Genomic DNA, 27,609 nt, shown 5'->3' on the forward strand with positions numbered 1-27,609 from the left:
TCTTAAAGCCACTGTAAAACCGTGAAAGGAATTGCTGTGACTTTAAAAACAAGTTACTGAGACTCATTGTCTGTGATGTTTACACTGCTGCTTTGTTTGGGGATGGATGGGGGTGCTGTTTCTAGACACAGATGTGTTTGTTTTGTGCTACGTTACATAGATTGAGAATTCAGCATGCTTTCCCTCTTTACAGCTTCTTTTTTCCTCCCCTTCTGTCAGTTTTGCCTTTGGAGCTGGAAAAAAATAGCAACTGTTGATATGCACAGCCAGTATGTTTAGATTGTAAGGACTTGTCTCGAGGTGTGCGAAGCGGGGAAGCTGGCACGGTTTTTGGGTAATTCAGGGGGATTTGCATTAGGAGCGCCCGCCGCCTCAGTCAGGGAGACGGTACATCGACAAGGACACCCAGGGATAGCCATCCACGTGACCGTGCCGCCAATCAACACACGGGTGGGCGGGGCCTCGAGAGGTCAAAGGTTTACCCCTCCGTCTCCAGCTGACGCGGTTGTCAGTGGGTTGCGCGCGAAGGTAGTTCAAAATAACGGATGTCGTGCGGACTAACGGGGTTGAAGGGTCTGGAAAGCCTGAGCAGGAGATCAACCACAGTTGTCGCGAATTCCACAGCGGGCGCCGATTTGTTCAGAGCTGGAAGTTGTTACCTGTTTGAACGGGGAGGGGAGAGTCGGTGTAACGGGGGAGGCGAGGCAAAGTGATCACGGTCGAGCGGTGCTTATTCCTTTTCCCATTTGTTGTTTTTAATGTGTATACGGCGGTACCCTGACCACCGCAGCTTTCTTGCTCCGTCCGTGTCTGTGAGACACGGCGGCGGGATGATTGACCGCTGCGGCTGCCAGTCAGGGCGTTGGACATCATAAAGAGTGCTCGGAATTGTTGGTATGGGCCAATCAGAGAGAGGTTTCTGGGCGGGTTCTCCAGCTGGCTGGCTCGAACCTCTGAGTGAAAGGAGCAGGCAGAAGGGGGCGGGGCTGAGGTCGGGGAGTCCAAGGTGATAGGGTTTCACCACCACCCGCCTTTCCCAAACCAGTCCCCAGGTTTCTGCTTATTGAATTGTTTTCATCCGGAGCGATCCTGAAACCTCTCTCTTACCCTCCCCAGTTCCCCCAGCCCCCCCCCTCCCATTTCCTGGCATCTTATCCTTCTGATACCCGTGAACCAGCGGATTTCTTCATTGTCTAACGTTAAGACATACCTACTGGAGTTGTGTAAGCAGTGTTAACACTAATCAACCAGTGATCGACGTGCTGGGGTGGGAATGATGCCGCGAAGAGTTGTGAGAGTATGTGGAATAACTTTTGTAGTTAGGCTCAAGCTTACGTTCCTGAGACCGGGTTGCTAAATCTTGGGTAATTGGGTTGTACACTAGACAACTGTTGAATATAGGACCAACTAGCATAGTTATGCCATTCACTGTGGCAAACTAAGTCATCTGAATTTTTTTTTAAGCTAAGGAAGAAGTTGTGGCGTGGAATGATCTTCAGGCCGGATATGCAAGAATGTGCTATGTATTTGTGTTTTGGTGCCTACAACAGATATGGCCAAGGCAGAACGAGTTCTAGGGACTGGTATATGTTCTTTTTGTATTTGGGAGGTTCATTGCAGGATCTACAATGAGTTGTGATGCCATCATTCATCACCAAGCATGTTAAGAGCATTTCCTAGTGAGCACTGTCTGGCTAGAAATAATCAAATGTGTGTGTTATACCTTTTTTGAATGTGAGTGTTTTGTTTTGCATGAATTACAGGATTCAATTTAGATACAGCATTTCAAACAAATGATGGATATTTGCTACAAAATTGTTTGTAAAGAATCATGCAACTAACCAATTTAAGATGGTCATCCTGGCTCACAGTATGGTGCATTTGCATATACTAGGAGCTACATAATATTAATACACTGAGTCCTATTCTTTGTATATGGAGAATTTATGCACACGGAGATTGTGTCAATGCAGCAAAGAAGTTGACAGCCATTCTATGCTTTATTTCTTCAGGCAATGCCTTCACCAGCTAGAGTTCACCTGTCTGGTTTAAAATTTAAAGAAAGTTTGACAGTTAACTGTCAATCATTAACTAGTGCATTCTAACAGTCAGAGTCCACTTGCCAATTAATCAATACTCTTCTCTTGTGCAGTATAAATATTTTTGGCTTTATATAAATATTTAATGTAATTTGTCATGATGAGGGCAAGGCAAAAACTTCTGACAATGTCTTTATTTCATCAACGCTCAAAGTTTTGGACTGTGGACTATGAAATGACTCCTTACAAATAAATAACACTTTTCTGGCTGCTCAATTCTGCAGTACAGTGTGAAAGTCTGATTTGAATGTTTTAGGAATGTAATCATTTGTCTTGGGAATTGGAATTTTTGAATGCAAATTAAATGGCTAACAAATCTAAGGCAATTAGCAATCAAATGGTTGGGGCCTTTTCTTTAGATATTACAGCTAGAAAGATAGAATCATAAAACTGCAAGGAACTTGCTCTTAGCTTTGTAATTGTGTCAGAGTCTGGGAATCATTGTTCTGTATTTGTTAAAAATCTGTCGTTCATATGGTTACCCAGAATCATGGAAAACATTGGAGTTAAAAGGTACTTGTACTACGTTTTGGCTTGGAAACGGGCCTCGTGAATTGCGCTGCACTGGCAATCCTGCTTCAGAGTGCAGCCTTGATTAGAAGGTTTTTTTATTTTTAATTTGTGTTTGCTGACAGAAACCAGCAGTTTGATTTAAATTTCATGACGTAAAACAGCTGAAAGATTTGCTGTAGCTTGCAGCCAACAGAAGAAATCTACAATGGCTGTCAGCTTTGCAAGAAAATTGGTCATTTTGAATATTTGAGTTTGAAACAACAGCTGTAAAGAAGCAGAGAGCAGAAAAGAAAGAAATAGTCTGCATGTCCAAAGTTGGTTCAAGGAGCCTAAGCGTTTCACTTTTCTTAAGGATCTGATGACTGCGAAGACCGGTTAGTCAAAAACTAATGGAAGGATTGCCATGTAATTTCTACCTTGAGGAATAGCTGGAATATTAAGGAGGGCACTGCTGCTTCACAGCGCCAGGGACTCGGGCTTAATTCCAGCCTTGGACGAGTTTGCGTATTTCGGGTGGGATGCTCTTTTGAGTGTTGGTGCAAGTTCAATAGGCCAAATGGTCTCGGAATCCCTACAAGCCAGATAATGAATTAAAGCAAATTCCAGAAGGCTGTGGCTCAATTTTTGGGACAGTCCTAGGAAGAGTGAATTAATCCTCCAGATTCATAAGAACTGAGTTTACAGCATAAGCCTTTTTTAAATAAACTTAAGTTTTTAGTGGTGCTTGTTTTAATTTCTTAGTGTGTACAATTATGGCTTTTTAAAGAGGAAAAACAATCTTGTGGTGTAGTTATTTCATTTAATTGCTGGGTGTTCAATTACTTTAACAGTCTGTAATGTTGTACAAAGTTATTTGGTTACTCCTCAAATAATAATTGTCCTCTTGGAGGAAGGAAGCAAAATGACTGATATTGGAACACATTCTGTGACTGTCTTGATAATTGGGTACATAAATAGATAGGTCTACAATGTCCTGGAATGATTGTCATGAATGACTAGTCAGCACAGCTTGTTGAAACTTGAGTTTTGATTTGTTAACCTGTAACTAAGTATACAGATTGCAAGCAAGGTAGTCACTGTATGTTCCATACAGCCTCTATGTCTATCTTCTTTATAAATACACTTTACAACGTATCTTTGTGACTAGACTTGATACCCTATCCTAATATTTGTCTTTATGGTGTAGTGTCAAATGTTGTTAGCAGTCCTGCAACTGACCTTGGTATGTTTTACCATGTTCAATGCAAAATAAGTCATAAATGGATATTGAATCCAATAAATATGTACTATGGGTGAAAAATCTTGTATTAGAAGTAATTTGAATGAAAAAATACATTTGGGAGGAAAAAGTGACTTCTCGTACAAATAAAGCAATACCCTGTTTAACTTTCATCTGGCTAACCGGACTTGAGAGAATTTTATAAAGTTATCTCTTAACCAAAACACAGAATTCTCATCCCGTTGGGAAATGTCAAAACTTCAAAACGGAAGTTAGCTGCATCCAGGTCAAACTAATGCAGCATACAAAAATATTTATTACTTTGTATAAAGTAAAGATTTTCAAATGTAAAGTGCCAAATTTGAAATAAATTAATGATGTATCATTGTTACACAGGATCTGTACCATGTTATACTGGAATAAAATTATGAGGAGCTGCTTCATAGGCTTTCTATGTCTTGTCCTATGGAGATGGCAGCATCTGCATTCAACTCTTGCTGAAGGTCATCTGCCACCTGATTTTGAAGTCACTGAGGGTCATCGACCAAACATTCGTTTAGATAAGAACCTTGTTCAAGACAAAGAGTATGTAACTCACTGTTTCCACAGTATGCAAATAAATTAGTAATTTATACTGTACATTAATTCATTTTCAGTTTCATTTGGTAAGTTGTACAAAAGCTTCATAATTAGTAAAATGATTTGACTTGGAAGTTGAGGTTCTGAAGAAGGGTCTAGGCCCAAAACGTCAGCTTTCCTGCTCCTCTGATGCTGCTTGGCCTGCTGTGTTCATCCAGCTCTATACCTTGTTATCTCCTCACCTTTTACTTTTCTTTGCACCTGATATTTCTAGCTAGACATTTGTCTTCCACACAAAACAGATTTTAAATTGGTGCTTTGAGGTTCTGACTCCTTTTCTGCCTGTCACTTACTTGCATTCTGTCTCTTGCTGTTTATTCCTGGTCCCTAATAGTTTAATTTAGAAGTTATTATCTCAGAGACATTATGCACAATTATGAATAGTACTTTGGGAATTGGATGAGAATTGTTGCAAAGATTTGCACTAATTCTATACTGGCTGCTGGAGTACAATGGGGTCTCAATATATTGCCTTGCTATACCCCCTTTTTTTACATGTACTATTTCAATAAGTGCTTGTAAGAGATGAGCAGGTATACTATCATGCTGCAAAGACTAAAATGGAAGAATAGTAGTACTAGGAATTCAGGATAATGTAATTGTAAGCATAAAATAAGTTACAGTGAGACTCCTCCTCTTTACTGTGTACATTTTCCATGAATAAATTTTTACCCCTCCAAGCTTTGTGTCTGACAATTGTATTGAATACTTAATGTTTAGGTGTACTACTGATGTTAAGAATAAATTCAAATTTATTCAGAGTATCCCACAACAGGTGTGCAGATCCTGACAACCAAATTCCTTGTGGCAACAATAGCTTGCTACATTACAAACACACACAGCTTTTGAAATTCAGCAGGTCTGGCAGAATCTGTGGAGAGAGATGGAGTTAACATTGAGTCCAATATGATTCTTCTTCTGAGGAGATAATAAAATTAGTACCCACAGCATAGAAAAAAGAGAAAGGAGCCATTTTATCAGATCTCTACCTATACTACTTTGTCCAGGATTTCCTGGAGCTTTGCTTGCTAATTAACCAGCCTTGCATCTATAGCAGGTAAAATCCTGCACTCTTATTATGGGGTGGGAATTGTTGTTACAATTCTCTTTATTATTAATGCTGCAGCTTAACTACACCTTAAGATATTTGATATGTGAACCACCTACAAACTCCCTCCAGTAATTCTTAGAGTAAGCTGAAAATGCAACCAAGTTTCCAATTGATGTAGCTCCCTTTTGAACAATTTGAAGTGCTTGAGATTTTGGCTCCATGTCAACAGCAAAGACATTATATATGTTTCAGGCCTGCGAATACATTGGTTGCCTTGTTGCCCTTTAGTGACATGACCTAACCAGAGATCTGCCTATGGAAAGGGAATAGTACGGGGAAGTAAAGGATGAGGTGTTCTATTTTTGAAAGAAAGCTGCATTGTTAGTAATTGATATGCTTTTATTGATATTGCAGTCACATTATGGAACATTTAGATGGTGTGATAGACAAACCAGAATCTGAGATGACACCACAAGAACTTCAACTTCATTACTTCAAAATGCACGATTATGATGGAAATAATCTTCTTGATGGATTGGAACTAATATCAGCCATTACACATGTACACAAAGAGGTAAATACTGTGTTACGGGAACTATTCATCTTTTGTCTCTTAGTAACCAATTTTATTTTTCGTTTGTTACAGGCTGGTAAGTAAATTTAAAATCTGAGTCTGTTTGACTTAATTGTTCACCCAAAGTGGAAGTCATTACCAGATTCTTTAAGTCTCCTTGTTTTTTGAATGCCAATTACATTTTAGTCAATGCCCATTACTGTACATTCCTTAGAAGTAAATTTAATTTTTTCATCTATCAGTGATGCATATCAAGTTTTTGCACCGATTTGTTAGGTTTCAGTTGTTTTACAGAATGGGTTTGAGGCTGAAGACCATACAACTCCAATTGTATTGCAGGCTGAACCTGCTTGCATATGTCAGAGTTGCACTTACATGGTAGTTACTAAATATTTAAAGTCTGGTGTACTTTCCCTAATTATAAAAGGTGCATATTACATTGAACACCTTTACAGTCCACTGAGGTGAAGTTATATTCCATCCAGTACAGTGGTTTCATGAAGGTAGACAGTCTCATTGTTTAGCAGTTTTGTGCTATCAAGCTTTAAAGACACAGGCAGTTGAGTGCTTGCAGTTTATAATGCCTTTCATTAATATATTCGTAATCTGCATTATGGCTCAATTTACTTGATATGCATATTATAATGATTAATGTGTCAGTATGCATACTGGAATAGTATATAGAAACTGAAAGAACTGCAGATGGTGTAAATCAGAAACAAGACACAGAAGTTATTGGAAAAGCTCAGCAGGTCTAGCAGCATTTGTGGAGAGGAATCCGAGTTAATGTTTTGGGTTGAGTGACCCTTCTGCAGAACAGCTGAGAAAGGGTCGCTTGACCTAAAACGTTAACTGATTTCTCTCCGTAGATGCCAGACTTGCCGAGCATTTCCAGCAAGCTCTGTTTTTGTTCCTGGAATAGTATAGTCACACCAATTGAAATTCTTGGCTGCAAAATAAAATTTAATGAAACAAGACCAGAAAACCCGAGTATAGATGAGTTCAAGAAAGGGTAATAATTCTGGTAGAAGCTTCTTCAACGTATCTTTTTTTGAATTGGTTGCTTACTTCTTTGAGGTACAATACATTCAAGTATGTAATTAGAACAAATGTAACAATATTTAAACCTTCTGATTTTTTATTGTTTTCATTTTATTCTTTTTACATTCTTAAACTTGTGTTTTTCTGTGTTGTCTTTTCTGTACAGGAAAGTGGTGGCCAAGGACAACCCATGAGTGAAGAAGAAATTGTTAGCTTAATTGATGACGTTTTAAGAGATGATGACAAGAATAATGATGGGTTCATTGATTATGCTGAGTTTGCTAAATCACTAGAGTGAAAAGGACAAATCATGGATTGGTATTACCCATTTTCTGACCCCCATAGGGGAAGCAATTAAATATATTTTTATTAATGGTGAAGGTCAGTTAACTTTATTTTCTTAATAACTGAGCCAATCATAGGTTATCAGCCTCTAAAAAACAGAAGGTTAGCTTTTGTGTAATAACTGCAAACCTTTTAAACTTTCACTGGATACCTGTGAATATTTTTGTGCAATTTATAAAAGAAACTTGTGGAAGGGTAGCGTGTTATGTTGCTATCCAATATTGTGAATTTTTCATTAGCAACATGCTGTAAGGAAAACAGTAATTCTGAAGTGTTGACAATTTTCTTTAGACCATCAGAATGAATGATTTGTATTTAAAATGTTATCACAAAAGTTACAGAAGTCAGAATTTTATCTAGCTGTATAAGGCAAATGATAAATTAGAAAATTCTAATTCTTTAACTAGTAAATACTTTCATGTTCAATGTCTGTTGCCACAAACCTACAAATTAAATGTGGGTGACCAATATATGCACTAGTTATATAGTATTACTGTACATGTGAAAATTGATTAGATAGTGCTTGTAAAATAAACTGTATACTTTTAGTTTCAGGAGCTCAGTTGTGTAGTGTAATGTTGTAACTAGTTATCTTTTTGTTACAATCTACTTTTTAAATTTATTGAGACATTGAACTGTTCAAGGGGCAGCAGGGCCAAACTTTTGGTATACCATTTGATAGTATAGGACATGATTTTCACTGATCATTCTTCACGTTCAATTACTAGTTTCTGCTGAGCCATCAGAAGCAAACAGAAGATTACGTGCTCCTGACTGACAGTTTAACCAGTTCTGTGGTATTTTGGATACAGAATCAGTGTTTGTTTTGAAAGCGATATGTTTACAAAAGCATTGGTTTTGTCATATGTTGTATCGATAATATGTATTAATTTTAAAACTTGCCATTTTGAAAAGATTGAGTATTACTATGTTGAAATTTGGTCATATTCCAGTAAACCACCTTCAGGAATGCATTTCTTTTCTTTTTAAACTGGTGGTTCTGGTGAATGGAGCAATGGTTGCTAACTAATAAATTCCAGCCTAAAACGTTGTTGGCACTTCAGTGCGCAAACACTTTGTGCATTGTTATTGGTAGTTATATTTATTATAAAATATAAGTCAAATATAATTTGTCTTTAATATTCACAAACCAATTTCAACACCAAATGGGATTCTGTGGTTTAAAAATTTTAAACTGCATTTAAAGTCTTGTGCCTGAAATTAAATTTAAGTGCTGATTTATGACCTTGCTCCTTCCCCATACTACTGTACCAAAAGGTAGTTGGTTTGCATCAACCTTGCACCTTTAACCTTGGTGCATCTTGTGTCCATAGCTGTATTTGAAAACAAACTGGCTTCCTATGTCAGTGATAAATGTTTTACTAAAATTAAACTAACAAATCATTTGACAAGTTTAACTCTGAGCTTTTTGTTTAATATACTGATTTCAGACAGGAGTATTTTGAGGATGCTGAATTTGGTCTAGGCTAAAGATGTACAGATAAGTGGTGATTCTGTTGCTATCTTCTCTAATAGAAAGCTACAGTTTTCCTTTGTGGTATGTGCTTTTAATTCTTTTCTCCACTTATTTTTAAAATCACTTTTTTGAATGAAGTGTTATTCCTGTCATCACTTGTGATGTAAAGAAAGAAAATCAGACCGTATTCTTGCATGAATTGATCTGATTCAATTAACAAGTACTTTGACTAGCATTCTCCCAAATGAAGAATAGTTATTTAAATTGGACCTATACAATAGCAAGTTATCACCTTTTTGGATTTTGGAGAAAAGGGATTAATTTCTCTTGTAATAGAAATGAAAATCAATTGGATTAATGATACTTGAAGATTAACGAAGGTTAACTCTGTTTCATAAATGTAAACAAAACATGGCACTATGAATGCTAATCAGTGTTTAAGTTTCAGCAAAATGTCCTTTTGATTATTAACTTTTTTTTTAAAGTAGACAAAGCTTAAGGATCCCAATATCCTTAACAGGTCTTTCAAAATGTTAAATACTCAATGTTCAATATCATTATCGAGGGTTTAAAATAGCAGATGAGACAGCTTTTTTTTTCTTCAAAAGGAAAGACAACAATAAATAAGGCAGTATTAAAATTTAATCAGCAAATATCTGCATCTCCAGATATTTGATGAACTGAGTAAGTGGAAACTTTGAATATCTGTTCTTTCAAACTTAGTATACTGCCAAATGTCAAGATATTTTATGTTTAAAATGGACTAAGCTAAACAAACTACTGATTGTTTGTTTGTTTGTTTGTTTGTTTTCTTTTTGCTATATTCTCCCTTTTTTGTTTTAACCTGATTTGTACAATTTGTAAATGGAGTTGGACAGTCGGTTGGTGTTGCTTACCCACAAGTTAAAATTTAAAATTTACAGTGAACCATCAGGTAAACAAATAAGATTTAAGCTTTGTGCTTGCCCTTTAGCAATAACTTTCTTAAAAAATCACTACTCAAATTTCAGGCCTGTTAAAAACAGACCGTGACAAAAATCAAGTATTGTAAAATTGTTAGGATCTGTGAAAAATTAATTGAGCTATGAGGATTGAAAAAGCATTGGCAATCTGGAACTTGGACAGCAAATGATTAACTGATTATGGAGCTGGGCCTTCAAATAAGCCAAGATCTAGTTTGACATAATTAAAAACAGTTTAGTAGACAGATGTTATCTACTGCTATATAAGAGCTAAATATGCTCAACGACTATAATCTAATTTTTACAACTATTCCTATACAGTGAATTTAGCAGACTATTTCTGCTAAAGCCTTGCTTGATCCAGAGGAGTTATCTGAAATACAAAATCCTAGAAAAAAATTAAATAAGAATGTATTAGTTTATCTTCATTTGACGCATGAATATTTGACTACATAACTCTTCAAAATGTTATCATTAAGTTTCTCTCTCTTTGACTCCATCCTTTTTAGTATTCATTTCTTTCAACCAGCAATGACCAGTGTGAAGTATATGTTGCCTTGATAGATTAATGTATAAGAAGCGCAACTTGTTTTTAAATGCATTACGCAACAATGAACAAGAATCGTAAGTTCTTAAAAACATAGGAACGTTTACCATATTTTCCAACCTGAAAACTGGAAATATCCCATGTGACCTTCAATAACTCAACTGAAAAACAAATATTGATTTTAATATATTTGCTTAAAAGGCAGTTTTCTAAGTGCATTCCTAATTGATAATCAGGGCAGCCATTACAATAACACACTGATTTATTCTGGAAATAAGAATGATTTTTGTTGTTAGCAGTTAGTTCCAGTGTGGTGGTGGATCAAGACCTGGCACAGGTCCGAGGGAGAGCATTGATGAGGGTAATCCAGCCATTGGAGAATTAATTGAACGTAGAGGACTGTACCAGTCATCATGTTGCCGTGGTGGTGGTGGTGGGGCAGTTGCCAAGTGTGCATGCGTATTAGTGCAAGTAAACTGGCTAACAGCTGCTGGAGAACCATAAGCACTCGTTGCCATTGAAGAGAAACGTGGTATGTGATTAATGGCATGTGGATAGTGGTAGGGCCTAGCTGAAGTAGACACAGAACAAACACCTGATATCAGACCACTGCAGCCTGAAATAACAGTCGGAGGGATTGACTTCTGATTAGCTCGTTCTTGTTTCCGATGCTTTGCACGTCTGTTTTGAAACCACACCTGAAAGAATAGGAATTGAATCAGCAAAGACTATACCACAGAATTTTATTCTCATTAACATCACTACAATATAAATGTGGGTCCAGGACGAAAGATAATTATGTGGGTTTGAATAAAAGTAAGGGTAGGGAGTCTTACTAGGATACACAGCAGAAAATTGCTGATGTTCTATTTAATCCCTGTTGGTTTAGTTCCTGTGATAATCTTGCACTTCAGGATTCCTAGATTTTGACTCTGGTAAACCTATATCAAGCTCCCCAAATTTGTTGTGTCCCAACTGAAATAAATGTAACATTCCCTACAAGGTAGGTAGAAATTCTACTTGAACATGAGCTTTTAGGTGTTCATGATGATGTTTGAACATTTTACATAATGTCATGTTTCTAATCACTTCCAAATTTTCAATTGCAATGTCTACTAGCGACAGGTTGGATTTGTATAGCAGTATTAATTTAGAAAGTATAGAAAATCACAGGAGAAATTAATGCTAAGTAGGAGAAAATTATTAAAAAGTACGATAAAATGATAGTTTTAAGGAACAAAAGTGGGTTAAAATGTAGTACGGTATTTAGGGAACTAATTCCAAAGAGTAGGATTGAGCAGAATACAGGAGATTGGAGTTAAGAGATCTCATGAAAATGAGCTTGAATGTGTGGCTGGAAAAAAGATTAATCAGACACAAAAGGTGATTGAGGCTATGCCAAGATTTGTAATAATTTCAGTTACAATACCTGGCCACCTTTGATAGCACAATGGTTAGTCAAAGTTGCAGATCATATTCAGATAGAACAGAATATAAGCAACGAATCTCATGTACTTTGTTCCAGTTCTGCTTTCTCTTTCAAGCACAAAGTTTTATGGCTTTATCTTCATTCATGAAATTGTAGATATCATAGCTTGGGTCAGCATTTATTGTCCATCCCTAATGCCTTGAAGGTGTGAGGCGCCTTGAAGGTGTGAGGCATCTTGAAGCACTAGTGCATGGGGGAGGCAGGGCAGGGGTTTGGCATGTATAGCCACAATGCTGTTTGGAAAGAGTTCCAGGATTTTGACCTAGCCTAAGTCAAAAATGATGTAGGAAAGTTGATGTTTTGGGACAGGACCCTTCTTCAGAAATTTCTGACCCGAAACGCCAACTTTCCTACTCCTCTGATGCTGCCTGGCCCGCTGTGTTCCTCCAGCTCCACACTTATCTCTGACTCTAGCATCAGCAGTTCTTACTATCTCTGTCAAAATGATGTATTGCTGTGAGGGGAACTTGCTGATGGTGTTCCAATGCATCTGCTGCTCTTGCTGTAGACAGGAAAAGTCACCAGGTTGGAAGGTGCTGTTGAAGGTGCTTGCTGAGTTGTTGCAGTTTGTGTGTCATCAATGGCACAATGTTACCACTGTATACTGGTGGAAAAGAGTGAATGTTGAAGGTGCTAGAATTGGTGTCATAGATACTGTTAAGCTTCTTGAAACCTCCATCCTACTGCCAGACTGCTGACCACTCAGCTTTCTGTGCCCTCTGCTAACTGACTTCATAACAGCCTTGGTCCAAACATGGACAAAAGAGCTGAATCCTTTAGATAGCACCATTCAAACCCACAATCCCTTCCATCTAGAAGGACAAGGGTAGGAGATACAAGTTCCTATCCAAGCCACTCGCTATCCTGACTTGGAAATATAATTACTGTTCCTTCACTGTCGCTGGTCAAAATCCTGAAATTCTCTCTCTAATGGCATTGTGGGTCAACCTACAGCAGGGTTGCAGCAGTTCACCACCATCTCAAAGGCAACTTGCTATGGGTAATAAATGTTTGCTAGGCAGTGATGCACTTGTCCCACAAATGAATAAAAGAATTAAAAAAAAAACCATGGTGAGGTGAGAATGACTGCTGGTTATGAAGGCAGTATTTGTCTAATTGTAGTGTCAAAAAGAGTCATTGCAAAATAAGTTAATGAGAATGGAGAGGATAGCTAGCACAAAAGGTGTTTATGGTGGTTGGCAGTCATCTCAGCAGGGTTTCCTAAGGCTAGTATCCTTGGCACAAATGTTTTCAGCTGCTTCCTCATTGACTTTCCCTCCGTAAGGTCAGAAGTGGGGATATTTGCTGGAGATTGTACAGTGTTCAGCACTGTGCGTAACTCTGGTCCTGGAAGCCGTCCATGTCCAGAAACTACCATGCCTGGACCATAGCCAGGTTTGAGCTGGCAGGTAGCGGGCAATGATCATCTCCAACAAGAGACTTTAATCATTGTCTGTTGACATTCAGTTGCATTACTGTCACTGAAACCTCCACTGTCAACATTCTGGGGTTGCCATTGACTGAAAACTGACTGGACTATCTATTTTAATTAGTGTGGCTACAAAAGCAGATCAGAGGCTAGGAGCCCTGCAGTGAGTAACCCATTTCCTGACTCCCCAAAGCCTGTCCCCCATCTACAAGGCATAAAAGTCAGGCAAATGATAGAATACTCCTCACTTGCCTGGATGAGTGCAGTTCCTGACAACACTCAAAAGCTTGACACCATCTAGGACTAACATTCACCATCCTTCCACCACTGATGCTCAGTCTCTACAAAATACGCTGCAGAAATTCACCAAGTCTCCTCAAACAGTATCTTCTAAACCCAGGATCCCTTCCATCTCGAAGGCGAAGGGCAGCAGATACACAGGAACAGCACCATCACCTGCAGCTTCCCTTCGGAGTCACTTACTAAACTGACTTAGTAAAATATCAGCACTTCAGAAACCTGAAACTCCCTCACTAACAGCATTTAGGTCTACCTGCAGCGGTTCAAGAAGGTAGCGCACAACCATGTTCAAGGGCAACTAAGGATGAGCAATAAATGCTGCTCAGCCAACAATGCCCACTTCCTATGAATGAATCCAAAAATCTGTGGCTATAAAAGTAGGCCAGAGGGAAGGAATTCTCCAGCAAGTCATTTCCCAATTCACCAGTGTCATGTCCACCAATTACAAAGACACAAGTCGGGAGCGTGATGGAATTCTCTCCACTTGTCGAGATAAATGTACCTTGAGCAGTGTTAAAGAATCATGACTTTGTCCAGGGCAAAGCAGCCTTCTTTACTGGTATCCCATCCATCCACCACCTTCAGCATTCACTCTCTCCATCATCAATGCACAGTGGCAGTAGCACATACCATCTACAAGATGCAATGCACTCACTCACTTTTGGATTGTTTGAGGCAACACTAATGACAGCACCTTCCAAAACCACAATCAACTTCCAGCCAAGTATATCCAAGGCCTGAAACCTAAACAAAAAAGTTAATGTTTGCCGGCACAGCAGAGCCTTAGTCTTTTAGCAAATTTACCAGGGTTCTGCTAAGACACACTCAGGAGTTTGATTGTACATTTATATCAATAACTGAGTGCTTTGCCAATATTAAAATGTTAATTTTCAATACACATTTTTCAAAATATTAAAAGCTTGTAATAAAAAAAGACAATGAAATGGAAAATATGTAGTAACATGAAAAGTTGAATACCATTGTACTGAAACAACAATCCATTGAAAAGTTACACATTTTAACATGGTTTGTAGCTTTGTTCAAAGAATTGAATAATCTCTGACCTGAATGCGTGCCTCATTAAGTTTGGTGATCTTGGCCAACTCCTCCCTACAGTAGATATCTGGATAATGGTTTTTATTGAAAGTGGCTTCCAAATGTTCCAGTTGCTCCTGGCTGAATGTGGTCCGATGGCGCCTACGTGCAGGTGTTGGGTAGTGAGTCTGCCCAGGCACATTATTTGCTAGCAGGGTATTTCTTCCGGCATTTGAACTTCCAGGGAACTTCTTGTAGACACTGTCATCAACTGAAATGGAAACATTTAGATGACTGCTGTCAGTATGATGCATTACAGAAAGATTATATTACATAGAAACCCTTTGTAATTAAAAGGTGAAGTGCCACATATAACAAGGGAAACCAGTATCAGTGGAGCATGGGTTTGTGGATCCGTGCAAATTTGTGCTACTTTGGCTACTTTCCTTGTGCAGGTCAATCGGCTCATGGGCAGCTCAAGGGTTAGTATTGTAGCCTTACAGCACCAGGGAACTGGGTTGATTCCGCCTTGGATTCTGTGTGGAGTTTGCACACTCTTCCTGTGTCTGCATGGATTTCCTCCTGGTGTTCCAGTTCCTTCCCACAGTCCAAAGATGTGCAGGATAGGTGGATTGGCCATATTAGATTGCCTCGTAGTGACCAGGGTTGTGTAGACTAGGTGGGTTAGCAGTGGTAAATGTGGGGATAGGACTGGAATGGGGTGTTGGGATGCTCTTTGAAGGGTCCAATGCAGACTTGATGAGCTGAATGGCCTCTATCTGCACTATAGGGATTTTATGATTCTATGATCTGAGTGATAAGAGATTTCTCTGTAGTGGCAGTTTTTGTAGCTCCTCCCCACTTCCAATATTCGGAATCTTAAAGTCTAACCAGTCAACTTCTGGATCTTTGGTTTCTGACAGTGCAGATTAACCAGGGGCAAAGAAAAAAAATAGACAACATGAACCAAACTGCCAAATATGCAAAAGGTACTGAATTTATTGACAAACAGGTCAAACTAAAAATGCTTGAAAACACGTTCTGAATCCATTGTGTTTAACAAAAAGGTTTCCTCAGTCTTCTACCAGCATAAGTTCTCCCTCAGTGGCTTATGTAGAGCTAGCAGAGAGCTGCTTTATTTTTTACACAGGAATAAAATTTGACAATAAGCAGTGACTCCAGGGTGAGGCTCAGAAGTTGCATATCAACTGGCTTTCTAATGCCTTGGTGGGTGTTAAATAAGGGGAGTGGTGAGGGAACAACAGCCTTAGGGGGCAATATCTGCTGCTGCATTAGGCCTGGAGCTAAATAATTTCCACTAATCTGTGGTCGGGGAGACTGCAGAAAATGAATGATTCCTTGACTGCTACATCCACCTGTTGCACTTGTCAACATAGATGCCAGTAACTGTATTCACTGCTCACAATGGAGTCTCCTCTACATTGGGGAAATGAAGCTCAGACTGGGTGACTGCTTCACAGAACACCTATGTTCTGTTTCACAAAAAAAAAATCTTGAGCTTCCAGTTGCCTGCTACTTCAACACAATGTGTTCTCTGGCCAACATCCATCTCGGGCTTGCTGCAGTGCTCCAGCAAGTTCAGTGCAAGCTGGAAGAAGAGCACCTCATTTTTTGCTTGGGAACTTTGCAACCTTCTGGAATCCATATCGAGTTCAACAATTTTAGGGCTTGAGGCACCTTCTCCTATGTCCTTACCTCAACCCCCACACACCAGACCTTAGCAGCCAGAAGAACATATCACACACAACCTAATAGTCCCATTATCAGCTATTCATTCCCCCAGTCTGACCTTTACCCATTTCTTTGTCCAATGGTTTCTCCCTCTCTTTGGGCTCTCTATCCCCACTCCCACCACCCCATCTTCTGCATAAATATCAATCTTCCTAGATACCATCAGTCCTGATGAAAAGGGTCACTGGGCTTGAAACATTAATTCTGATTTCTCTCCACAGATGCTGCCACCCTGCTGAGCTTTTCCAGCAAATTCTGTTTTTGTTTCTATTTCCAATATCTGAAATTTTTTTTTCCCCCAATATTTAACCATCCTTGCTATTATCCAGGTGCTGCTGAACATGGAGAAGTACCAATTCATTGGAGTCAATGTTGGGGACTCTTCATGCAATCCCCTCCTTCCTGTAAAACCACTATGCTTCCATGTCTGCTCAGGGATGATGATGGTGGCTTTTGGGACATTGTAAGTTATGATTCTGAGCTTGACCAATCGGAGAAAGAGCTCTCCCAATTTTGACACTAGCCCCCTGCTCTAGGAAGGAGAACTTTGTAGGGTTAATAGTGCTGTGTTTGCGGTTGTCATTTCTGGTGTTGATGCCAGGTTATCCACCTGGTTCCATTCATTTCTTTAGGTTTTGTAGTGGCCATACATCTGAGTGGCTCGCTAAGCCATTTCAGACAGCATTTAAGAGTCAATCACATTGCTCTGGTTCTGGAGTCACATGTAGGCCAAACCAGGCAAGCATGGTAGGTTCCTTCCCCAAAAAAGACATTAGTCAGCCAGATGAGTTTAATAATAAGTGGTTTCATGGTCGTCATTACAGACCATTAGTTCCAGCTTTTTATTGAATTTGAATAGCAAATGGTGGGATCAGAACCCAGGTCACAAAAATATTATCCTGCTTTCCAGATTAGTACTCCAGCAACAATCTCCTCTTTATATTGCCTTTACAAAATGTAGAACAGATCTCATCCTGCCAATTACCAATTCTATCAGCACCTTCTAAATATTCAGTAAAGTGGCAGATGGAATCATCCAGTGACACTTTTAATATTACTCAGTTAAATTTGTCAGAATCAAAGTCACTTATTTAATAATTCAAGTATGAATGGAAAGGCAGGCAACATCTTGTTGAGGAGCCCCAGCAAAACAGAAGAAAGAAACTCCTTCCAGTGGCTAGAGTCATGCCTGATTGGTGTGGTCAAATGGCAATCTTTGCAACTTTGGGGCAAAACTGCTGGAGCGGCTCGGAGGAATGCTCAGCCCAAAAATTTTTAATGTTTTAATCAATGATCTTCCCTTCAACACATGATTTGATATGATTCTGTTTATTGGAAATTTCAGTGTTCATCTCAAATCAATTCCACTTGGTTTTAGCCTTCTTCAAGTAGTCAACAAACAATGTCTATGATACGATGGAAGAATCTAACCTTCCAGAGGCAGTGGTCTTTCAACATGTTCAGAAGCTGATCCTCCGCTTGTAGACCTGACTTAGAGTATATAATCTCCTGCAGCTGCAGCTCTTAGCTCATCCTCTCCTCCCCCCACTATCCAGAACAGCAGGTCTGCAAGAAGGCAGTGCTAGTGGTGTTCTAAGAAACTTATTGCCTCAAATGTGTTAAGAACCATAGGAATCATGAAGGAAAAGACAACATACCATTTTGAGTACCTTGCAAAAAAGGAGTCAACCTAATAATATCATAACAGCTTGCTGGCAATAAAGTGCTGATTAAATGAAAAGAAAGTTATGAAAATGTGTGAAGTAAGCATTGATTGACAGGGTAGTATCATTAAACTTATTTTAGATTAGACCATTGCTGTATCTATTCAGGACAAACATGACATCAATAAACTTATTTCCATCACATTTTCTTCGATGGATTGCAACACCCATTCTATGATGACAAAGCAAATATTTTCTGCCATAGTTGTCTAAATTGACTTCTAAAGTTATCCCATTTCTATTCTAAAAAATTAAATCTACATCTTAGGTAGGAATATAATAGATTTAATGAAAAGTAATACTTTTCAGGACATTTGTTAACTGCCACGTCTTCATTTCTAAAACAACCATTGTGCATTGCACTGCCAAATCTTTCTGATTGTAGAAAAATGCAATGGTAGGAGCTTAATTTTGGTGTTCACTTTCTTTTGTCACTCGACCAACAAATATAAAAGAGGATAAGCTTTACACTTGACAATAGGTCAAGTCCTGGCTTCAGGAAATAGAACAGAGCTGAACCACAATCTGATTGTTCATCCGGACATGAAGATGGTAGTGGAAACATTCATTCAGGCCCTGAATCTAGGGATTAACTTCCACCATACCCACTATACCAATCTTACTGGGAATGTGGAATCTGATCATCACATGGTTTTAGTTCATATAATTCAATATCGTGAGAAAGCGTACAAGAGCCAGAGCTAGGCTGTTCAGCCAGAAAGAACAAAACCAACAAAGAGACTAATTTGTCTGAAAAGGACGGTGAGCTTACTAGTGCTTCTGATTAGTGAGGAAGTCAATTGACTGTGCCTAAGTAACTGCCTTTAGAATTAGAATGTAATACTGTACTTCAAGCTTTGTGCAAACTCATTAGTAATCCTTCTAACTCGATGCATATCAGAAATCAGTCTTTGCTGTAGGAAACAGTTTTTCATAGAAACTACTTGCATTAAAAAAATCAGAAATAAAATTCACATAAGCAATGAAGTCCTCCTTTTGCAAAATTGTGGATGAATTAAACAAAACACCAAGTTCTGAACCAAATTGAAATCAATTTAAGTGGTTTAATTATTCTATCTCTATAACAAAAAACTCATCTAATCTCAAATACATTAATTGCAGGTTGGTATAATTTAAAAGCTACAGACTCTCAAAATTTCTTCTAGTATATATAGCTAGAATTTAACCAGCTTGCTACCAAACTATGACCAGTTTATTCTTCATTGAATTGGCTTGGTAGAAGATTTGAAGCTAAGTGGCAAGAATGATATGATTTACATTTACACACCAAAAAGTTCCAAATCACTCAACAAGGACATGATCCTGATTAAATGAAGGGTGGCAAAAGCTTGGTCAGAAAGATTTTTTTTGGATGTTTTTAAACAAAACAGGTTGAGGAGGGGTCTGGTCAGTTATGTGAAAAGCTGCAGATGAAGAGAGATAGGGCATCACGGTTACAGTTATTGGAAGATGACTATGACTTTGATTAGGCCATTCCCATGATCTGACAGGGATGGAAACTTGATTGGAGAGATTCACACAGAGCTGTAGGTACAAATTTTGGAGGCAACATGACATTAAAGGATATGCAATGAAAAGGTTTTTGGATGGGGTAGAACAGGCATATGTATGCTAAATTAATTTCAATTTAGGTGCATGTGCTGTGTTGCATTTTCCCTGAGAAATAATATAGCATTGGAAAGATTGCATGTGAAATAGAGCAGAAGCGTACAGGGACCTTGGAATACAAATTCACAAACTTTTTTTTAAGAAAATGGACAGGCTGGTTAGTGCAACCCCAAGTGCAAGCAAATCATTGTGATTAAATTTCCAGAGAACCACAATTCAAAGCAAAATTATACTGAATGCATGAACCTTTTTTGAAGATTGACCATGGAATATTGTTTGCAGTTCTGGCCTCCATATTACTTAAACAAAATTAGAAGCACTGGAGAAGTTGCAAAAAAGATTTAAAATTATAATTCCAGGACCAAAGATTGTAACAATCATGGAAAATTAAACTGGCTGAGGCTGTTTTCTCTAGAAAAAAAATAAAGGGTGCCCATCTTAAGAAGTCTTTAAAATTTTGAAATGGTTAGATACTGTAAGCAGAAAGAGGCTATTTCTACTGTTCAAGGCAAGAGTCAACAAATGTGAAAGAGTCTTATTGAATACAATGGGGAATTCAGTAGAAATCCCTTGACCATTGGAACTTATGACATCATAACATGCAGTGGTTAAACTAAAGAGCATAGTTGCATTTAAGGAGAACCTGGATTAGTACATGAAGAAAGAATGAATTGTAAGAACCATAATAAGTTCCTGATTACTGACTCTGCTGATTTCCTGCACTCTCCACTTTTAAATGAAAGAATGAGGTTGAGTGGTTTGGACACTAACCAGAAGCTGCTCCAAGATTCAAGACAACATCAGAAGGTACTGATGTTGAAGAAGCAGCTTCAAAAGAACTTCATCAATAGGCTGATCAGAGATTGCAATGTCCAATTATGGTCCCTGATGGTTGCTGCTGATCTTTAGAGAGACAGTGATATGATGCGTGAAAACAAGAAGCCAGATAGTTTGTATCAACTTCAGCACTCAATGAGTTTTAAAGAGGTGAAATAGGAGAAGGAATAGGCCATTTGGTTCCTTAAGCCTACTCTGCCATTTAATAAGATCACACTTGATATTTTACCCCAGCTACATCATATTACAGCATCCCATATCTCAGTCCAAAAACCTAATATGTATAGATTAAAAAGCTGATGGTATACACCTGAGTACAGAATTCTGAAAGCTTCACAGTCCTTTAGTTGAGTGAGTTTCTTCGTCTCATCACTAAATAGTCAACCCCTTATTCTGAAATTGACTCCCATATCCTAGACTCTAGCCAAGGGAAACATTCTCGCCTCAACATTTATCTTGTCAAGCACCTGAGAACTAATTTTAAAATGTGCTTCATTAAGATAACCTCATTCTTCTAAGCTTTAGGGTAAGGTCTTGTCTATTCAATCTCTCAAACAGCATGTCTCTCATCTCAGTAAATCAGTCTAGTGAATCCATGTTGCACTCTAATGCAAGTAAATCCTGCTTTAGGTAAGATGACTAAACTGTACATCATGTTCTCCAGGTGTGGTCTCAAAACAATTACTGAGACTTCTTTACTTCTATACCCCAACCCCTTTGCAACTTGCCATTTGCTTCACAAATGCATATTAACTTTGTGATTCAAATATAGACAGTCCAAGATTCTTCTGAACATCAATATTTCCTAGAATCACTTGCACCATTAAAAACAAACTATTCCTCTTTTTTTTCCTACCAAAGTGAATTACGTCAGATTTTTCCTTATTGTATTTCATCTGCCAAAGCCTTGTCCATTTCATCAAAATTCTTTTGCATCCTCTTTGCATCCACAGGTTCACCTGACTCATTCCTGGGAAGAAGGACATCTGAGGAAATTGGGCCAAGATCCATTGAAGCTTATATGAATGTGAATTGATCATATTGAAACACAAGATTTGAAGGGTTTTCACAGGGTGGATACCATGAGGGTGTTTTTGTGTCTGAATCGGGGGGTGTGAGGTACTCAAACTAGCGGACACAGTTTAACATCAAGAGGTTTCCCTTTTAAGACAGTGAGGAAGAATGTGAGTGTATGAGGAGTTCGCATCAACAGAAAGCAGGGGAGGCTGGGTCATTGGTACATTCGAGACAGAGTTAGATAGATTTTTGATGGACAAGAGAGTCAAGGATTGAGGGTTGGGTGGACAGTAAAGGTGGATAAAGACCACAAATGGATGTCCCATGATTTTATTGAATAATGCAGCAGGGTCAAGTGCCAAATAGCCTACTTCTCTTCTTGTGAATTTATATTATGTGAGAAAATATCAACATTTGCTGACAATATGCATCAGGTGATAGTTAAATCATTCCGAGCCCAATACAATCAAGTCCTTTAAACTTTTCTTCACTCGAGTTAAAAGTACAGTTGTAAGTGACTGGCCAGGACAGCCCTCTGCAGATCCCAATGAGCAAGCTCACCAGTTACCAAAAGGAATTCTGGAGTATTAAAGATCTACCACTCAGTACTACAGAGGATTTACTTATTTTTTTATTGCTAAGATTGTCATACTGTCAGCTCAATCAAGAGTTGCAATTTGGTAAGTAGGTGATAGCAGGCGTAAATTGGAAATGTTGCCAGATGGACAACATGAGCTTATCCTTTCTGAACAAGTCTTCCAAGTCACATTTTATCAAATGCCTTTTGAAAGTCCAGATAAAATATCAACTGCTCTACCTTCATCAACCCCCATTGTTACTGCAAAAAAAGTAGTCAGACAACATATGAACTCAGTTGATTCAATATCTAGTTCAAACTTAAACATACACTGTACTATTCAAAGGAATTTACATAGAATAAGTTTCTGCTGCGAATAGTCTGCATTTTGATTCCAACTTTAAAAGTTGAAAACCAATTCACATTGGACAATATCATGACAAAATATATGATATACCCCCAACAAAGTCTAATGCCACTTCCAGGGGAGCAAATTAAAAACTGAGTGTTCGGCTAGTCTGTTTGACTATTAGCAATTACAGAAAGGCATTGATTACCAATGTAACTCGGAGATGATGGTTAGCATGCAAACCCCCCAAGGAGGCAAAACAAACAACTTGCAAATGAGGGCAAGATGTCCATTATTGGCACAGCAAATAGTATTTTCAGGGATTAAGCTGTATTTGGTATAGTTTATTGCAATCTATCCATTATTCATATACGGTTATAAATTATTACCACAAACTGCTTAGAATCATAATCTCAGAATTCACTGAAACACAATAAATGAATGCTAAATTGTTAAATGCTGATAATTTTTCATGCAAATAGCAGATCATGGAAACGAGCAGAAGTAGGCAATTTGGCCCAATGAGTTTGCTCTGCCATTCAATGAGATGATTGACTGATTTGATATTCATCAAGTCCACTTTCCTGCCTTATCCCTATCACCCTTGATTCCTTTACTAATTAAAGATCTGTCTTAACAATATAATCTTGACAACTCTTTGCAGTTAAGAATTCCACAGATTTACTATCCTGAGAAGAAATTCCTCCTCTTCTGTCTTAAATCCCTTACTGAGACTATGCTCTGTAATCCTGGACTCTCCCGCAAGGTGAAACAACCTCTCTGCATCTATCCTGTCAAGAGACCCAAGAAACTTAATGTTATATATGCAGGTTCTAGTCATCAGTGAAATGCTGTGTTATCTTTGGCTAAATGTTTGCATCAATTTATTCTGATCTGAAAGATTATTTTGAGAATAAACATTTGCTGAGTCAAATTATAAACTAGATTTTTTTTGAAAATAAAATAAATTCCCTCTGAATACCACTAGTATTCATTTTTTATAAAATACAAGTTCCTGTAAGTTGATTTCCATTCCAATTTAAAATTTTCCCATCCTACATTTTTGACCAAGCTTTTGGTTACTTTACCAATTATTTTATTCCGTAACTCACATTGTTTAGTTTGTGAACAGCCTTGGAACATTATATTAAAAGGTTGTATGAATACAAGTTAAGGTATCATTACAAAATAAGACAAAAGATGTATTATCTTCAAATATCTAACCCTAACTAATTACTGGAAGAATAGTTAATATATTATCAGACTTAGTATACTTGTGTTGTATTATGCATTGCTAAAAAAATTCTTATCTTTATTTACTAACTTCACATTTCAAAATCATTTGAAAAAGTTACACAATACCTAGTGTGTAACTGTTACCTATCACATACAAAAGGGATAAATGACAAGACATTATGCTTTGTTTGTCTTCATCTCTTCACATTCATATTTCTTTAACAATGAGCTGATATAAGATATGCATTTGTGCCTTCCTATAACACTAACATTAATAATAGTTTATCTAAATTTAACTTTGTTTTAACTTTCTAGTTAAGGTGAAGGACACTTTTATTCAAATTAATAATTTAATCAACAAATCTAAGGCATTATTTCTTTAGATAATTATAGCGACATGTTAGATTACTTAGTCTTTTGCAATCTTTAACTGGCTCTCATTAATATTGCATTTATTGTTCTGAATTTTATAATGAGTTCAAATTGTATTGATAGAAACTGGTAGTGCAATTATTTTAAAAGTCCCGGCGGATTCTTACGTAGTTTCAAACAGCATAGAAGGAACCCAGTCATATCTATGCCCAATAACAAATGAATAGGGAAAATAATTCCATCAATATCTTTGTGTAAATAAATTGTGAAGTCCTTAGTAAATTAAACAATATTTGAACGTACACCTACTTGGCGTTACGTGTGCTGTTGACCTACAACGCTAAGTAAATGATAATGTCCAGTGTCTAATTGGGCTTCAATTTTGATGATTAAATTATATACACTGTTCTGTTGTAGAACATTATACAACTCGTATAATTACATAAGGAAAGTTAAACAACTTTTACAATATGCCTGTTTTTGCAATGATTTTCACTCAAGCGGTCTTCAAGCAGGTATATCTAAGCCGTGCAAGTTTTAGGTATTCTTTAAAAAAAAGGAACATTTTTTTTTAAAAATCAGAAAATTGTACAAGCATATTTTTACACAAGAAAACACAGCCGCGAGGTGGTTACTATGATATTAAATGGAATATTAATTCCAAACTACAAGGTGGTATAAATTAATATTCATATCGGCACTAATAATCTCCATGTGAAAAGGTACAAATGTATGTTTCGTATCGAACACCAGTGCATTTGGATTAAAATATTGAGCGGCGTGTGTCCCTTTTTCCTGAAGGGGAGTGAAGCCTTAGACCAGGGCTCCCTAATATTTGCAGGCGACAGATTAACAAAGAAGCGCTTGTACATCAGCATGTCCGAACCCCCCACCTGTTAAAACGGCCTGACTCGCATCTGGAGTGAGATTATCGGTTTTTCCCCTAATTTAGCCACAATTGTAGTTTTCCTTCTCCATGTTTGATGAAGGACATCCGATAATTCTCATCAGAGCCTATTTTGATCTAACTTCTTTACTTCCTCCAGGTGATAGGATCTGTGACTCAAATCAATTGCTTTATTATAATTTATAAAGTGAAATACAGCTTGTTTATGGAAGAATTGTGTGCTTCTTCACTGCACTGGAAATCTATACAGGATTTGAAACTGGTGTACTTGGCCAACACTGAGAAAGATTTCCAGAAGATAGCGGATGGAACTCCCTGCTGTTCTAATTAGTTGTACAACTGAAATTCTATTATCTCCACTAAATTATCGTCCAGATAGAGTTTAATATTCCAGGAAACAAAATAATTCTGTATTAATATAAAACAAAGAACTGCGGATGCTGGAAATCTGAAACAAAACAACAGAATTGCTAGAGAAACTCAGCAGGTCTGGCAGCATCTGTGGAGAGAAAACAGTTAACGTTTCGAGTCCATTGACCCTTCTTCAGAGCAGGTAATAAGTCTGCAACTTGTTGTTTAATGTATTATTTTAATAAGTTATTTAATCAAACGGGATACAATAATAAACGCAAACTATTATTTTAGATTAACGGTTGTAGAGTTGTAATTATTTCCGCTTAATCTTTAAATTGCCTATGAGGGGAAAAATATAAATTTGATTTGTATTTTAAACTGGGTCTGTAGGCAGGGTAAAATATAATCGAGATAGTTTGCCTTTTCCAAGTAATGTTAAGCATCAACTTTTCAGTACGTTTCTTTCCATTAAATGTACGTGTCTGTACACAGAGGAAAACCTGTATCATATTGCCATGAATCTCCACATCAAGACATTGCCATTTAAAGGTTTTTATACGAACTTGTGTTGGCTGAATGGATTCAATACCATAAGAAATATTCATTCTATGACTGGAAACTAAGTGACTAATTCACAGTGACCATATAGCAATGAAAGCATGAAATAACTGGAATTAGTTCCAGAAGTGTTTCCGGTGCGAATTCAGGAATTATATTCCTGGGAATTACTCACCTGTAGTTGAATTGACAGAACTGATGTGATTTTGATAAAGATCTGCGAATTCATCGCGTTTTAACTTGTCTCCCCGTCCACCACCTGGCAGCACTTCTTCAGCCATTCTCATTATAGAGAAGCACCAAAATGTTGGCCCTCCAGTTCCGACGAATTAGCCTCCTCCTTCAGCTCTCGGCGCAGTTTGACAACTTTACTTGACTCACACCATGACATCACCTGGACCCACTGGGCTTGAGCAACCAATCGTCGTCCAAAACAAAACTAATGAAAGTGGTTGGACTCGGTAATGAATACGATGACCTCTCTATTACAGACAAGCAGTGACATGATTGAGGGACAAGTGAATGGGCTTTTACTTTAATTCGAATAATTAAAGTGCGCTGAAGTGAAATGCATGGCTAAGAAAGTCAAGGGAAATCGAGGTGGGTGGCTGTATGTCAGCACTCGGGTGGACAGGCGTGAGGTTAAAACTAAGCGTCCCTTTTGTAAAAAACTAATTCATCTCTAATAACCCAAATGACATACCTCTAACAGACAGTATATACAAAAACGAGATGTGCCAACGAGGCACAGCAATTTCTTAAAGGACAATGGTAAATTTTCGAAAAAGCTGTTTACTCGACAGAGATCTGAGTTCCCTCTGGGAGCTTTCCTCAAAGCCGTTAACCTATACTATAATTATAAGGACAATAAGCTTCAGAATTGCAATCAAACATGCAATTTCCTCGTGTTACTTTTAAGCGTTACTTTAGTTTCAGATCACACATGCCATTGTGGATACCGTTCACGGAACATTTCACATTTTAACACAGGTTGCAAGCAATGCTGAGTCTGCAATCATTTTATTGTGGTTTTGTTGGGAGTAGTTACTTAATGGTTGCATCTTTATTTTTCAGGGTTGTAGTGTTTACACGAGTTTCTATAGAATGAATCTGCTGCTGAAAAACTTGGCATAGTTCAAGTCAATTATATTCTTTTCGGTGTTAATGTTGCAATTGCACAAATTGTTGTATGCCTTGATACCCATATCGACTATTTGTTTCATTAACACACGTAGAAATGTTGTAAATTCGTATTCTTAATTTTCTATATCAGGCGCAGAAATTACAGACTATGACAATAGGCTTTATGTACCTATCTATTGTTTGCTTTTCATTCAAATTATAATGCTGAACAATCAAGCTAAACTGGAATTTATAAAATTTAAATACAGGGGAAACTGAAAGCTGCCTTCATTAAGCGTTTAGATTGCTGTTCGACAGGACAGTAATCGTGTTAAGTCGTTAATTATAAAGCAACTAATGAGGAAAATGGAGCTAATTGCTTCTGTACAGAAAACTGATGATTACAATAAAGACCCCGTTAAATATAAATCGATTGAAACGAAGTTAAAGGAAGA

The 27,609-nt window shown here is 37.7% G+C and overlaps 2 protein-coding genes across 4 annotated transcripts; one reads left to right on the forward strand and one right to left on the reverse strand.

Annotated features, from left to right (window-relative positions):
- The first annotated feature begins 414 nt into the window (after window positions 1-414).
- Window positions 415-8,899, forward strand: LOC109915396 (multiple coagulation factor deficiency 2, ER cargo receptor complex subunit). Of its 3 annotated transcripts, none has more exons than XM_020515008.2 (4): window positions 415-528; window positions 4,228-4,416; window positions 5,936-6,095; window positions 7,303-8,899. In XM_020515008.2, exons 2-4 carry the CDS (start codon window positions 4,238-4,240, stop codon window positions 7,432-7,434), a joined length of 471 nt encoding a protein of 156 aa, XP_020370597.1. In that variant the 5' UTR covers window positions 415-528; window positions 4,228-4,237; the 3' UTR covers window positions 7,435-8,899. The 3 variants fall into 3 exon arrangements, with proteins under 3 accessions (XP_020370597.1, XP_048456950.1, XP_048456951.1); XM_048600993.1 differs by having other exon boundaries at window positions 483-726; XM_048600994.1 differs by lacking the exon at window positions 415-528 and adding an exon at window positions 990-1,223.
- Window positions 8,900-9,765: 866 nt separating this feature from the next.
- Window positions 9,766-26,520, reverse strand: prop1 (PROP paired-like homeobox 1). The gene is made up of 3 exons (XM_020515007.2): window positions 26,208-26,520; window positions 14,750-14,991; window positions 9,766-11,165 (listed from the first exon to the last, which is right to left on the reverse strand). The coding sequence occupies exons 1-3, from the start codon at window positions 26,317-26,319 to the stop codon at window positions 10,767-10,769; spliced, it is 753 nt and encodes a 250-aa protein (XP_020370596.2). The 5' UTR covers window positions 26,320-26,520; the 3' UTR covers window positions 9,766-10,766.
- Between the last annotated feature and the right edge of the window lie 1,089 nt (window positions 26,521-27,609).

This window comes from Rhincodon typus, chromosome 9, assembly GCF_021869965.1.
Source record: "Rhincodon typus isolate 14 chromosome 9, sRhiTyp1.1, whole genome shotgun sequence".
Classification (NCBI taxonomy): domain Eukaryota; kingdom Metazoa; phylum Chordata; class Chondrichthyes; order Orectolobiformes; family Rhincodontidae; genus Rhincodon; species Rhincodon typus.